This window comes from Seriola dumerili, unplaced genomic scaffold (genome assembly GCF_002260705.1).
Source record: "Seriola dumerili isolate Sdu_G_001 unplaced genomic scaffold, Sdu_1.0 BDQW01000036.1, whole genome shotgun sequence".
In the NCBI taxonomy this organism is placed as follows: Eukaryota; Metazoa; Chordata; class Actinopteri; order Carangiformes; family Carangidae; genus Seriola; species Seriola dumerili.
In genome coordinates this window covers 4782847-4795271 of record NW_019174291.1, presented here as the reverse complement: position 1 = coordinate 4795271, position 12425 = coordinate 4782847, and the positions used below count along the sequence as shown (strand labels likewise).

The 12425-nt window shown below is 38.9% G+C and overlaps 1 protein-coding gene across 1 annotated transcript in view; it reads left to right on the top strand.

The window, feature by feature from the left end:
* LOC111216930 (mitogen-activated protein kinase-binding protein 1-like) overlaps nucleotides 1-10806 on the top strand; it is a 32768-nt gene extending 21962 nt beyond the window's left edge. The window contains exons 27-33 of the mRNA XM_022738591.1: nucleotides 499-610; nucleotides 717-795; nucleotides 1321-1399; nucleotides 6744-6975; nucleotides 7122-7366; nucleotides 9130-9233; nucleotides 10310-10806. Of these exons, the coding sequence (XP_022594312.1) occupies nucleotides 499-610; nucleotides 717-795; nucleotides 1321-1399; nucleotides 6744-6975; nucleotides 7122-7366; nucleotides 9130-9233; nucleotides 10310-10534 (1076 nt within the window). The 3' untranslated portion in view covers nucleotides 10535-10806. The remainder of the gene's footprint in view (nucleotides 1-498; nucleotides 611-716; nucleotides 796-1320; nucleotides 1400-6743; nucleotides 6976-7121; nucleotides 7367-9129; nucleotides 9234-10309) is intronic.
* The last annotated feature ends 1619 nt before the right edge of the window (nucleotides 10807-12425 follow it).

Here is a 12425-nt window from a genome sequence, read left to right as displayed (position 1 = left end):
GAGAAATACTAAAACGAGATACAAAGTTATACAAAGCCTGATGAACTGAATAATGAGAATTTCAAACATTTCATCAAAGAGCTGCAACAATCAGTCAATCAATAAACAATGAATCAGTTTTAAGAAAATCAATCAACAACTGTTTTAAAAATCAATCAATTGTGGTGGATTCAGCTTCTCAAATATTGTAGTTGTAGATAAAATTAGACTTTGTGCTGTGTTTTGATTCTATGTTTAAATTAATGAATTGATTAATTGAGGTGATAATAAATTGATTGATACTGAAAATAATCTGAGTGTTTGATCAGGTTTGTAAAAAAACATGCAACAGCTCACAGAGCTGTTGCATGTTTGGATCTATGTTAGTGAAATACACCCTGGGAGTTGTAGTTGACCTCTCCTTCAGTTTAGTGTCTCCTCACACTTCACTTCTCTCTTCACGTTCTTGCTGCTGCGTGCTCATATGCACTGAGGCCTTTGTTACCTTTGACCTTTCAGAGAGGTTTGACACTGACCTGAGGACTCTGCAGCCTCCGGAGGAAAAACACTTCCTGAACCCTCGACTTAGCATCTCCACCCGCTTCCTATCCCGCTTCCAGGACAGAATCAGGTCGGTATCCAGAACTCAGCCTTTGACCTTTGACCCAGAGGGGTCTCTGGGTTTGCCTGGCGGTTGTTCTCATGGTGATGACTGTTTGTTACTGCTGTGTCTTAAGGGTGTGGCCAAGTCGAACTCCAGCCCCCGTATCCATCCCGACCAGGATCTCAGAGGAGAATGACATCAGCAACACATCGGTACAGACACGTCTGAAACACCTGAGTGACACACATGTATATACAGACACTGGCTGCTGCTGTTTATTGCAGCAATGCATCAACATGTTTGTACAGGACATGTTTATAACTGTGGGTTTTCATGCCAAAATACTTCATGATTTGTAAATTGTGATATTTTTATAATATTAAAGACGCCCTACATTATTAGTGTCCAAGTACAAATATAGTAAAATGGCGGCCATGATATAATTTTGTTTATAATTTTGGAAATGAACAAACACTCAATTGAGAAAGGTATAACAAACACTAAAGTTAAAGATCATTATTATTATTATTGTTGTTGTTATTATTATTGTTATTATTGGCTTCACATTTCTGTTTTTACCTTTACAGTGAAATATTTATATTTTTCATATTACTTCTAAGTAACATAATTTCCACATGTATGAGTCAACATATTTGCAAATGAAGCAACATGATGGTGACGTGTTACAGTTTAGCTGATAGTCATTGAAGCTTCTGAGACTGAATGTTTGTTTTCAGATGAACTTGGAGTCGAGCAGCAACGTGAGATCAGCAGAGTCGACTCAGAAAGAAAGCAGCAGCGGCGGTGGTGGTGGTGGTGAGTCAGCAAAGATTCTTCTGTTTTTTTCTGGTTTTCAGATGACAAGCCAAAGTAACTGAAACACAAATGTAAACAGGAAGTGTGCAGATGTGATTAGTCTACATGAGGCCTATACTATGAAGCAGGAGCTGATGTTATGAAGATCACTTAAGGTTTACATCTGGGTTTTCAGTCCTATGACAGTGGTTCACTTGTTACCAGGGTATATCACCATGGTAACTGATGTTGAACTCACCTGCTCTGGATGAGATCAAAGCCTGTCAACAGCCAAACCTCTGACCAATCAGATCACTGGAAAAACTGAGTCATCATTCTACAGGATCCTGAAGGGACAAAAGAGTTTACAATAAATTGACAAATAATAAAGTCTGTAGATGTTTGTATAGATAAGTGGATGTTTTGCTGTTTGAGTCTTTCCATGTGTCCACTCTGGTTTTAAAACAGAGCTTCTAACAAACAGAGGAGAGTTTATCAGTAAATAACTACATAATAACTATTATAGCTTAATTTGAACTGAGCACAGGTTCTTTAATCCCACAGGATTCTTGACAGTGATGAAGCTTTTACTCTCTTCTTCATCATTGCAGCTCAGAACAACATGAGGAGACTTTACAACACATTCAACATATTGGAGGACTCATTGTGCTGTAAATCATTTCACAGAATAACAGAACAAAACACAAATGTAACAGTAACGTAGTAAATGACCAAGTGACATGTAAAGTAACATACAGACAATGTACCTCAAGGGACGCCATACATCTTAAATGTTGGACTGCTCCTTTAAACAGTAAAGCAGTACAACAGTGTGTGTGTGTGTGTGTGTGTGTGTGTGTGTGTGTGTGTGTGTGTGTGTGTGTGCGTGTGTGCGTGTGTGCGTGTGTGACTACAGTGAGATGCAGCCATTCCATCCTCCGTAGAAGAGCTTCCTGTATGATATCCCATCAGCCCTCTCGCCGCCCCACACGAAGACGACACACTGTGGTGGTCGTCCAGTGCAGAGAAACACTGGGAGGTGTGTTTGTGTGGACACTCAGATGCTTGGTGATTTTCTTAGTGCAGTCAAACTCACGGGGTGTTGGAGGTGTTGGCGTTTGTGGTCCGTGTGAACTTCACATCTCAGACGCGCAGTCATAGTTCCCACTGGTCCTGCAAAATCCTGGAATATTACGGAGTGAAGTCAATAACCAGGACAAATGTTTCAGCTCTGTGTAGATGGGGTTATATTTGAAAGCTCAGGGGAAATAACAACTATCAATGACTGCATAATATTGTTGTGATCTAACGATAAATCTATAAAGTGTAAGAAAACCAAAGATGTCAGTCCAAGGTGATGTCCTCAGGTCCAACCAGCAGTCTAAAATCTGATCAGAAAAAGTACTGAAACAGTTGATCAGTTATCAATAGTCATCGATAACTTTTCTGTTGATTAACTAATTGATTATTATCCACTAATAGTTGCAGCTCAGTGGATCCCAGTCACTGGGTCTGTGAGGCGCATTAAGGACTCACAGGATGATTACCAGGAGAGGACAACTGCTTTTCTCAGATTGATCCCACTCTCATGTAGGTTAGCTTAGCTTAGCATAACGACTGGAAATATCTAGCCTCCATTCACTAAGGCTACATCCACACTACTTTGTTTTCATTTTAAAACTAAAACGATGTAGTGTGAATACCACAATTTAGAATTTGCTCTCGTTAAAAAGGGGGCACCAGTCCTCAGGGAGAACAGTTTGATTAAAGTTATGGATTAGTTTGATCAATCTCGCATCAAAAATTGTGATTTCTCAATTACATTGATCTCCGATCTCCACTTCAAGAAAACACAGGGTAATGACTGGGTCAAGTTAATTAAACGTATTTACTAACTAGGCACAGATGAAATACAATGAACAATGTTAATGAATATGAAACTATATCAAACAATACCTATCCAGCTGTTTTATCCTCGCCGCGGGGGCTTTGACAGTTATTGCCACCCCTTAGATTTTCCCTCTCTTTGTTTCAATAGAGAAAGAAATAAAATCTTAAGTTTGTTTTATTTAATTTGGTTTTACGCGCAAGTGTTGCGTATTCTACTCTCACCATGGCCCATTCATATTTAATAACGGCCTACATCAGGTACATACAGTTGTGGTCAAAAGTTTACCTACACTTGTAAAGAACATAATGTCATGGCTCTCTTGAGTTTCCCGTTATTTCTACAAGTCTGATTTTTCTCTGATAGAGTGATTGGAACAGATACTTCTTTGTCACAAAAAACATTCATGAAGTTTGGTTCTTTTATGACTTTATTATGGGTTAACAGAAAAAGTGACAAAATCTGCTGGGTCAAAAATATACATACAGCAGTGCTAATATTTGGTTACATGTCCCTTGGCCATTTTCACTTCAATTAGGCACTTTTGGTAGCCATCCACAAGCTTCTGGCAAGCTTCTCGAGAATCTTTGACCACTCCTCTTGACAGAATTGGTGCAGTTCAGTTAAATTTGATGGCTTTCTGACATGGACTTGTTTCTTCAGCATTGTCCACATGTTCTCAATGGGATTTAAGTCAGGACTTTGGGAAGGCCATTCTAAAACCCTAATTCTAGCCTGATTTAGCCATTCCATTACCACTTTTGATGTGTGTTTGGGGTCATTGTCCTGTTGGAACACCCAACTGCGCCCAAGACCCAACCTTCGGGCTGATGATTTTAGGTTATCTTGAAGAATTTGAAGGTAATCCTCCTTCTTCGTTATCCCATTTTAACTCCTGTAAAGCACCAGTTCCATTGGCAGCAAACAGCCCCACAGCATAAACTACCACCACCGTGCTTGACGGTAGGCATGGTGTTCTTGGGGTTAAAGGCCTCACCTTTTCTCCTCCAAACATATTGCTGGGTATTGTGGCCAAACAGCTCGATTTTTGTTTCGTCTGACCACAGAACTTCCCTCCAGAAGGTCTTATCTTTGTCCTTGTGATCAGCAGCAAACTTCAGTTGAGCCTTAAGGTGCACTTTTGGAGCCAAGGGCTTCCTTCTTGCACGGCAGCCTCTCAGTCCATGGAGATGCAAAACACGCTTGACTGTGGACACTGACACCTGTGTTCCAGCAGCTTCTAATTCTTGGCAGATCTGCTTTTTGGTGGTTCTCGGTTGACTCTTCACCCTCCTGACCAATTTTCTCTCAGCAGCAGGTGATAGCTTGTGTTTTCTTCCTGATCGTGGCAGTGACAAAACAGTGCCATGCACTTTATACTTACAAACAATTGTTTGCACTGTTGCTCTTGGGACCTGCAGCTGCTTTGAAATGGCTCCAAGTGACTTTCCTGACTTGTTCAAGTCAATGATTCGCTTTTTCAGATCCATGCTGAGCTCCTTTGACTTTCCCATTGTAGCGTTTGTGGGCGTTTGTATCCAATGAGCCCTATTTAAATGGCCTCAGAGAAGTCACCAGCTGTAGTCACTCATAATCACTCACAAGAAGTTAAGAGACCATGCTATGAAGCTCATTTCATTGACACAACTTTCTAAATCACCAAAATTGCTATTTCATGTTGCTGTATGTATATTTTTGACCCAGCAGATTTTGTCACTTTTTCTGTTAACCCATAATAAAGTCATAAAAGAACCAAACTTCATGAATGTCTTTTGTGACAAAGAAGTTTCTGTTCCAATCACTCTATCAGAAAAAAATCAGAGTTGTAGAAATAACTGGAAACTCAAGAGAGCCATGACATTATGTTCTTTACAAGTGTATGTAAACTTTTGACTACGACTGTAGCTATTGCTTGGAATATACAACTGGCCTAATGATATTATCATGGGTTAAAAGTACACATAGATTACATTGGCCAACACAAAGATAGCAATTCTTAATCATACAAATACATGGCTAAAGCTACAACATCAAATAGTAATAGTAAAGTGATGTATTAGATTGTTTATCGGTTAATTCCCTAGACGATGAGGGGTCCAGAGTGGTCCTTAGATGGCAGTATTGTCACGTGGTGGATATTTACCTCAGAAATGATAAAATGTATCTCAGCTTCCTTTTGGGCTATGGAAATGAATTTTGGACTATAATTCATGCTTTAAAATGTGGAACAATGGTTATCAGCTCAGGTTGGAATGTAGGATGGTTTATGGCAGGGGTCTGTGATTCCTCATGAGACCCCCCTTTGTGTATGAGAGGGTGTTAAAGGTGATAGTAGTGTTTTCTCTTGAGAGAAATGAGTCCATAGTGTTAATTGTAATGGCTTAGCACCTTAATAATGCTAAATGTCCCTTTTCATGTTGCTTGATACGAGGTGGCACCCACCTATCAGTCCCAGGTGAGTCTCATTGGTGCAACATGGACTCAGTGTCAGTCTGTGGGGAGTGTTCTGTTTGTCTCCCAATTGTTGTGGGGGTGTTGATTCGGGATGAGTTCCATGAACTAGCCATAAATTCCAATGATATCTTAAAAGTTTGTTTATTGGTGAGAGGAACTCATTTCGTCCCTGTTTCCTGTCCAGGTTATAGTTTGATGGTGATAAAGCGTACATGGGAGACTCTCCTTGATAATCCAGAGCACCCCAGTGTCCTTTACCATACACCTCTTGTGTCCGGTTACTGGCGTTAACCAATGTCCGCTACAATGATCAAAGTCCAGATGACTGTTTAAGCTCTGTAACAGAAACGATCTCTGAAAACACACATCACATGACCACCTATACTGTACATGTGCGAATCGATGTAAACAGGAAGCATGTCTGCTTCGGCAGTTAATTAGTTACAGTATATACTGTGAATGGAACAGTAAAGACAGTTGTAGTGTTAAAATACAGAGTGTAACTGAACAACAGCTGCTAGCAAAGACAGCAAGGTCAGGAACACTGTAATTCATTATCATGTTGTATTCACCACTGGTAGTCCAGGCTGATGAGAGCCAATCAGGAGAGACCGTGGGTGTGTATGTCATCTGATGTCAGGAGGAAATGTGGTGAAGGTGTGAACCTGTGTTAGTGTAGATGTAGACTGAGAGTGGGATCAGTCTGAGAATCAACATGTTCCCAAAATGCCAACTATTTCTTTAAAGGTCCAGAGAAACTGCCAGCTGACTGAGACTGGTCCAGTTTTCTTCATGAGTCTGTGTCAACAAGGCTGATGATCACAACAAACTGTCCTGTCTGATTATAAATTGATGGTTGATCCCATCTAAACAGATCTCAGGTGAACTTTGACCTGGAGGTCACAGTGGGGACTCGGTCATTGTTGCTTTAAACACTGAGTCTGGTTAAAGTTCACTCACCTGTTCCACCATGCTCTGTCATCAGACTTCAGTTTCTGATCACCTCCCTCTTTAACCAATCAGACGTCAGCTCCAGGGCACTGACAGCCCACAACAGCAGCGTGATGTCTGCAGTCCAGCAAGGGCCGCTGCGGCTCGGATACCTGGGAACCACAGCCAGCTCCAGGGCCAAAGTGAGCCAGGACCCCTCCACCTCCGTGGAGGACGACAAGGAAAATCTGTCGTCCTCTTCAGAACCCCAGCCTCCTGCCCCCCTGCTGGCTGAATCTGACCCCCTTCAGGAACAGACCAGCAGGTAACATCTGGTTCTACTCTTTCAATAAAGATAAATTCAGAAAGACAAATAATAAAGAAATATGTAAAAAAAAAAAAAAAAAAAGGAAATGTCTATTAAACTTGTATGATTTGACTGTGTCCTGTTCGTCCTCTTGTGTCCATCAGTGTCGCTCTATCGTATCAGAGCTCTCAGCTCTGTGTACCTGCAGCGAGCCCTCAGGTGTTGACCACACCCACTGAGGCGATGTCACCGGGTCGAGTTGGGAGGTTGCGCACCAGCAGCGTCGAGGAGACGCCAACCAATCAAAACCAAACGCTAACCACCTCGGCCTCGGACATCACCACCTGCTCCACCTCCAGGCAGGCGGACAGTCCAGGACAGACCAAGACTAGAATGCAAACTGATACAGGTAAGAGAGGTGACCCAGCTGGTCCCACACAGACTGGTTTAACTGGTAAGACTGGCCATTGGTGAGGGGGTGAACTGAACCTGTAACTTCAGGTAAACTAACAGACTGATCTCACCTGTTCACTGTGGCCTTGTTCAGACTGCTGGACTAGAGTCAGAATCCAGATTGATTTTAGAAAGTCCAGACCACATTTGGAAGACATTTGAAATGTGATTTCAGTTAGATTTCCGTCTCAGAATGGACTCCCAGCAAAAACAGATGAAGACCTTAGTGATGTTTTTGGTTAAAAATAAATCAGAAATTAATTAATTAATTAATAATTAAAAGAAATCAGCATTCCAGTAACCTGCAAACTCTATGTAGAGAGACAGAGCTGCAGCAGCAGAGACACAGCTGGTGTGCTTGGATGCACACGCAACTCAGGCAGTGTGTTCCTGGTGTCAAGCATCAGCGTTTGGAAGCTGCTACGCCTACGTCATTACCACAGCAACCACAGTTTGTGATGTCTGGACACAGTTTGTCCTAAAGATCTGATCTGAGGCCCTGTTCACACCTGGTATTAACATCAGTCTCAGGTGACCCAATCACCAGTGGTCAGCTCCAAGTTCAGGCGTGAATGCATTGAGGACCCATTTGAGATCGGATCACTCAGACCACATGTGTCCACGTTCTTTTAGCAGTGTGAACATGAATGTGTCCTGGCCACATTGAAGGACCAACTACTCTGATGACATCCACAGTCTGATTGGCTAAAAACAACGACACAATGTTTATTTGCATATAAAGTAGGGAACTGAGATCCGATCACAGGTGGTCAATCGAGACGCATGTGGACATGTATTTTAAATCCATGTGTTAAATTATAGCTGACGTTCTAAATCTAAAGCTCTTCTGTCTATAGGCTTGTATTTACATTCCTATACAGTGTTTTAAAGTGACAGGACAGTGATCTGTGAGAGGTTGAAATATTCACAGTACAATAAACACCAATGCAGTGTTGAAACAGAATATAGTTATTTTTCCACGTTACTGTTGTAACTAAAGTTCAGTTTGTGTCTGAACATTTTTACTCTATTTTTGCACTTCTCTTTTTCTAAAGTCAGTAAGGTTTTTATCAAAACATCAAAACATTTTGTGTGTAAGTCTGAAGCTCTGGTGAAAAGGTTTCATCCATTAGTGACAATGTTGAAGTGGTTCATTGAATTTTGAACACATGTGAACAAGGTTTTGATTGTTTAAGAGGCTTTTGCACAGATGATTTAGTGTTAGGAGAAATGCATGAACTGTTTTGAAAACTGCATCAAGAGTTGTGAGTGATGTTTCTGATGAGTGAAATGCATCAAAGCGATCGAGAAAAACTGTAATACCAGGTCTGAGAAACAAATCGCATCAGCCCGCACTCTGAACAAAGACTAACAGTATAAAGATCTTAGATCACCCAAAGATAATACGAATATTTTCTCAAAAAAAATCTTCAAACATTACACCTCATTTTTAAATATTATGACTTCTTTATTGTTGTTATTTCTCATCACATCACAACTGTCACTTACAAAGTGATAAGTCTTCCCACCTCTTCCTCCTATCCTTCATCAGAAAGACTCCGCCTCCAAAGTCAGGTAACCTTGCCCACTACAGATGGCTAACTTCCTTTAATGATATCACAGGGACGTCTGACTCGTATAGCACCAACCTGAGGACAAACTGCGTGTTCAGACTGAAGATAAATCACCATGTTTGCTATTGTTGATGTTTGTTTACAGGAGCAGGTGATGATGATGACGAGTCTCTCAGTCTGCAGCAGTGTCAGCAGGTCGCCAACGAGCTGAGACAGACGGCGAGACGAGCCATACACCTGTACCAACAGGTTCAGTACTGACTCTGACTGTGTGTTGTTTGTTTGCTGTTTGAATCAGTTGTCGTGTTTGCAGTCGACTGATGACACATTCTTTGAATAAACAAATATAGAAATATTGTATAGAATTTATAAAAAAATAAAAAAAATAAATTTAAAAAAAGTATTTTATTTTAAGGTTTTTCATTTAAGAAAGTATTAAATAATTAAATATTAAAGTGAGATGTTGACAGAGTTTGGGACCCTCATTCTGAGATGTACGGAATAAAGTTCAAAAAATGTTTTGAAAACAATGTTGGGTTTTGGATGTAGGAGATCAACATCGTGAAAAATTACACTATTTTTTTTTTAATATTATGACTTTCACTCTAAATATTACAATTCTTTCTTGTGATAATGGGATTTTTGTGAAATATTACTTTTTCCTCAAATACGTTTTCTCAATATATCACAACACTTGGAAAACACTGAAACTTTTTCTCAAGATATTTCACGAAAAGTCCAAATGTTACAAGATAAAATTATATTATTGAAGGAAAAAGTTTAATATTTTAAGTATCCACTTCTCTTTCAGTCTTAACTCTTGACATCTTTTTCCTCAAAATATTAACTTTTAAAAATGTTCTCATAGTGCATCTACTATGACTGATGACAAAACTTTATTTTGTAATATTAACTTTTCTTGTAATTTTTCCACAATTTGAGTCTCCCCTCAAAGTATTTGAGTACTTTGTTTTCATGACATTTTGACTTTTTTCTTGAAAGCTCAGATTTTTTTTAAATCATTTCTTTAAATATCTCTATTGTTTTAGCAAAATATTGAAACTTTTGTTGTAATGTTAGTTTTTCTTTTAATTATACAGTTTTTTAAAATAATTTCTGTAAATATGAGTGCTCCAAATATGACTGCTCCTCATATGACTACTATGTTTGTAATTTTGTGAATTTTTCTTAAAACTTTGTGACTTTAACTAATATTATGATTTCTTTTAAAAAAAAAAAAAAAAAAAATTCATGTTTATCTTCATAACATTATGTGTTTTGTCTTTAATCTCAGTTTATTTTTTGTCTATGTTTCCGTCCTGCAGCTCGGTGCATCGCCCAGCGCTGCAGAGCGGCGTCTTCAGATGTTGTCCGTCCTGCAGGAGGCTGTTGATTTTGTTCACACTGAGCTGCAGGTCGTCCTGCAGGGAGATGGGCGGGGCAGCAGCATCCCCTCTGCTGAACTGGGGGATGACAGGACGATGTCTCTGCTGGAGAAATACTCGGAGCTGCTGGTTCAGATGACCCAGAAAAAACTGAACCAAACCTGATCCAAGACCAAGGAGTCTTGTGTATGTGTATGGAGGCTGAGAGAGGACAAAATTCACATCATCAACGTAAACCTGAGTGACAGAGTGCTGCTGTTCATTCAGCGTCAATTAACAACTGATTCAACAACTGACAGATTTTAAAACATCAGTATTAAATTTTAAAGCACCTTATGTTTATGTTTTATGGCAGAGAACTGTTTTGAGTTTTAAATCACTGTGTTTGTACATAAACAGCAGCTTTATATGTTTCTTAATAAATGTTTAATATCTCATAGGATGTAATATTTTTTATTTCAGGCTTCATATACTTTCATTTTCAGCTGTCCACAGAAGAAGTGAATCATTCATTTTTATTTTAAAGAACATGCAAACTTTATTCAACACTGAGCCGTTGGTTGCCTATCATGTGATCACATGATCAATGAGTTGATTTCATTCTGCCATAAAACAACAATCACAGAACAGTGCCAAATACTCACTAGACCAACAAAAATAAAAAATAAAAACAGAAAACAAGTGAAATAATGTAATTTCAGGAAAAAATACTCCACAATTAAAAAAACTTAAAATAAAAAAAATGTGCAGAGCAGGTGAATCATGTCTGAAGTCTCGACTTCACCTTTTTCAAGACCTGAGTTTGCAGATCTGAAAAATAAAATTTCAATTACTTTGTGTTTCTGGATTAAACAACGAATTACAGCAAATATAATGAATGAGTACTAATTAATGTTTTAATAATTATTAATAACTTTTAATAACATGATGTGATGTTATTAGGAGACTTTTTTGGTTGTGGAAATATAAATAAATATTAAATGAAAAATATCCTGTTAATTTGAAAAAATACTCTAGTAGTTAAACACATTTTTTGCCCTTTTGGCAGGTGCATTTTTTTTTTTTTTTTTTTTTTTTGGTCTTCTATAAACTTCGCCAGCACAAAATGACTTAATTTTGAAATGTGTTGTATGAATGTAACACATTCACACTGAGCCCCTAAGCCTTACAAGATATTTTTAATTTTAGTTTTTTAATTTGATTTTTAAGTCTTGATTAAAGAGTGTCTCAATGGCGTTAGGCCAAAAACAAAATCTTTGTGTACATCCACAAGGCTGAAATTAAATAGGTTTTCAGTCGTCCACAAGAAACACATCTAACAAAAAAATGATGTTCTTTGATTGGAATTTGGTTGAAAGTTTCACACCAGAGGCCTGCACTACGAAGCAAGTTCAACATACCCAGGATAACTTAGTTATCTGGGTTAACTGAACCTAACATTGTCCCTCCTGGATAACCTGTACTACGAAGCTGGTTGCCAACTGGCTCAGTTAACCCTGGGTTTACCTGGCCGAGGTACCTGTTACGAGCGCGTTCCTGTGAAAGAGGCGGAGTTTTTAATTATAAGCAACAACGTCTGAACCATGAATGAAGTTCTTAATATATGAGAAGAAACGCTGATACTTCCCAGTAAGTTCCGATATAGCAACGTTCACAATTATATTCAACAAGGTGAAATGAAAATATGATCACATGACTGGAATAATAAATATTTCCATGTCTAAATATAATTTTTATTAAAGTCAGACTAAAGATATATTGCAAATAAGTGCATGAATTAACATTGCGTGAGTATTTTCGCTCTTTTGTCTGATGATGAACAAACTTACGAACGTGATGCAGAGAAAACATCTAAAGTTAATGTCAGACTTTCTGCTGCAGAGAGGAGAGAAAGAAAAGAGGAGAGGACTAGTTGATGTCTGATGAGTCAGCCCGTCTGAAATGTTCATTTATAATCATGGAAATAATAAACAGTGTGTGGCTCACTGTTCTAATCAAAGACATCAGAGGTTTGGTTTTTATTTCCAGTTGTGGTCACAGAGTCTCCTCATGTTAT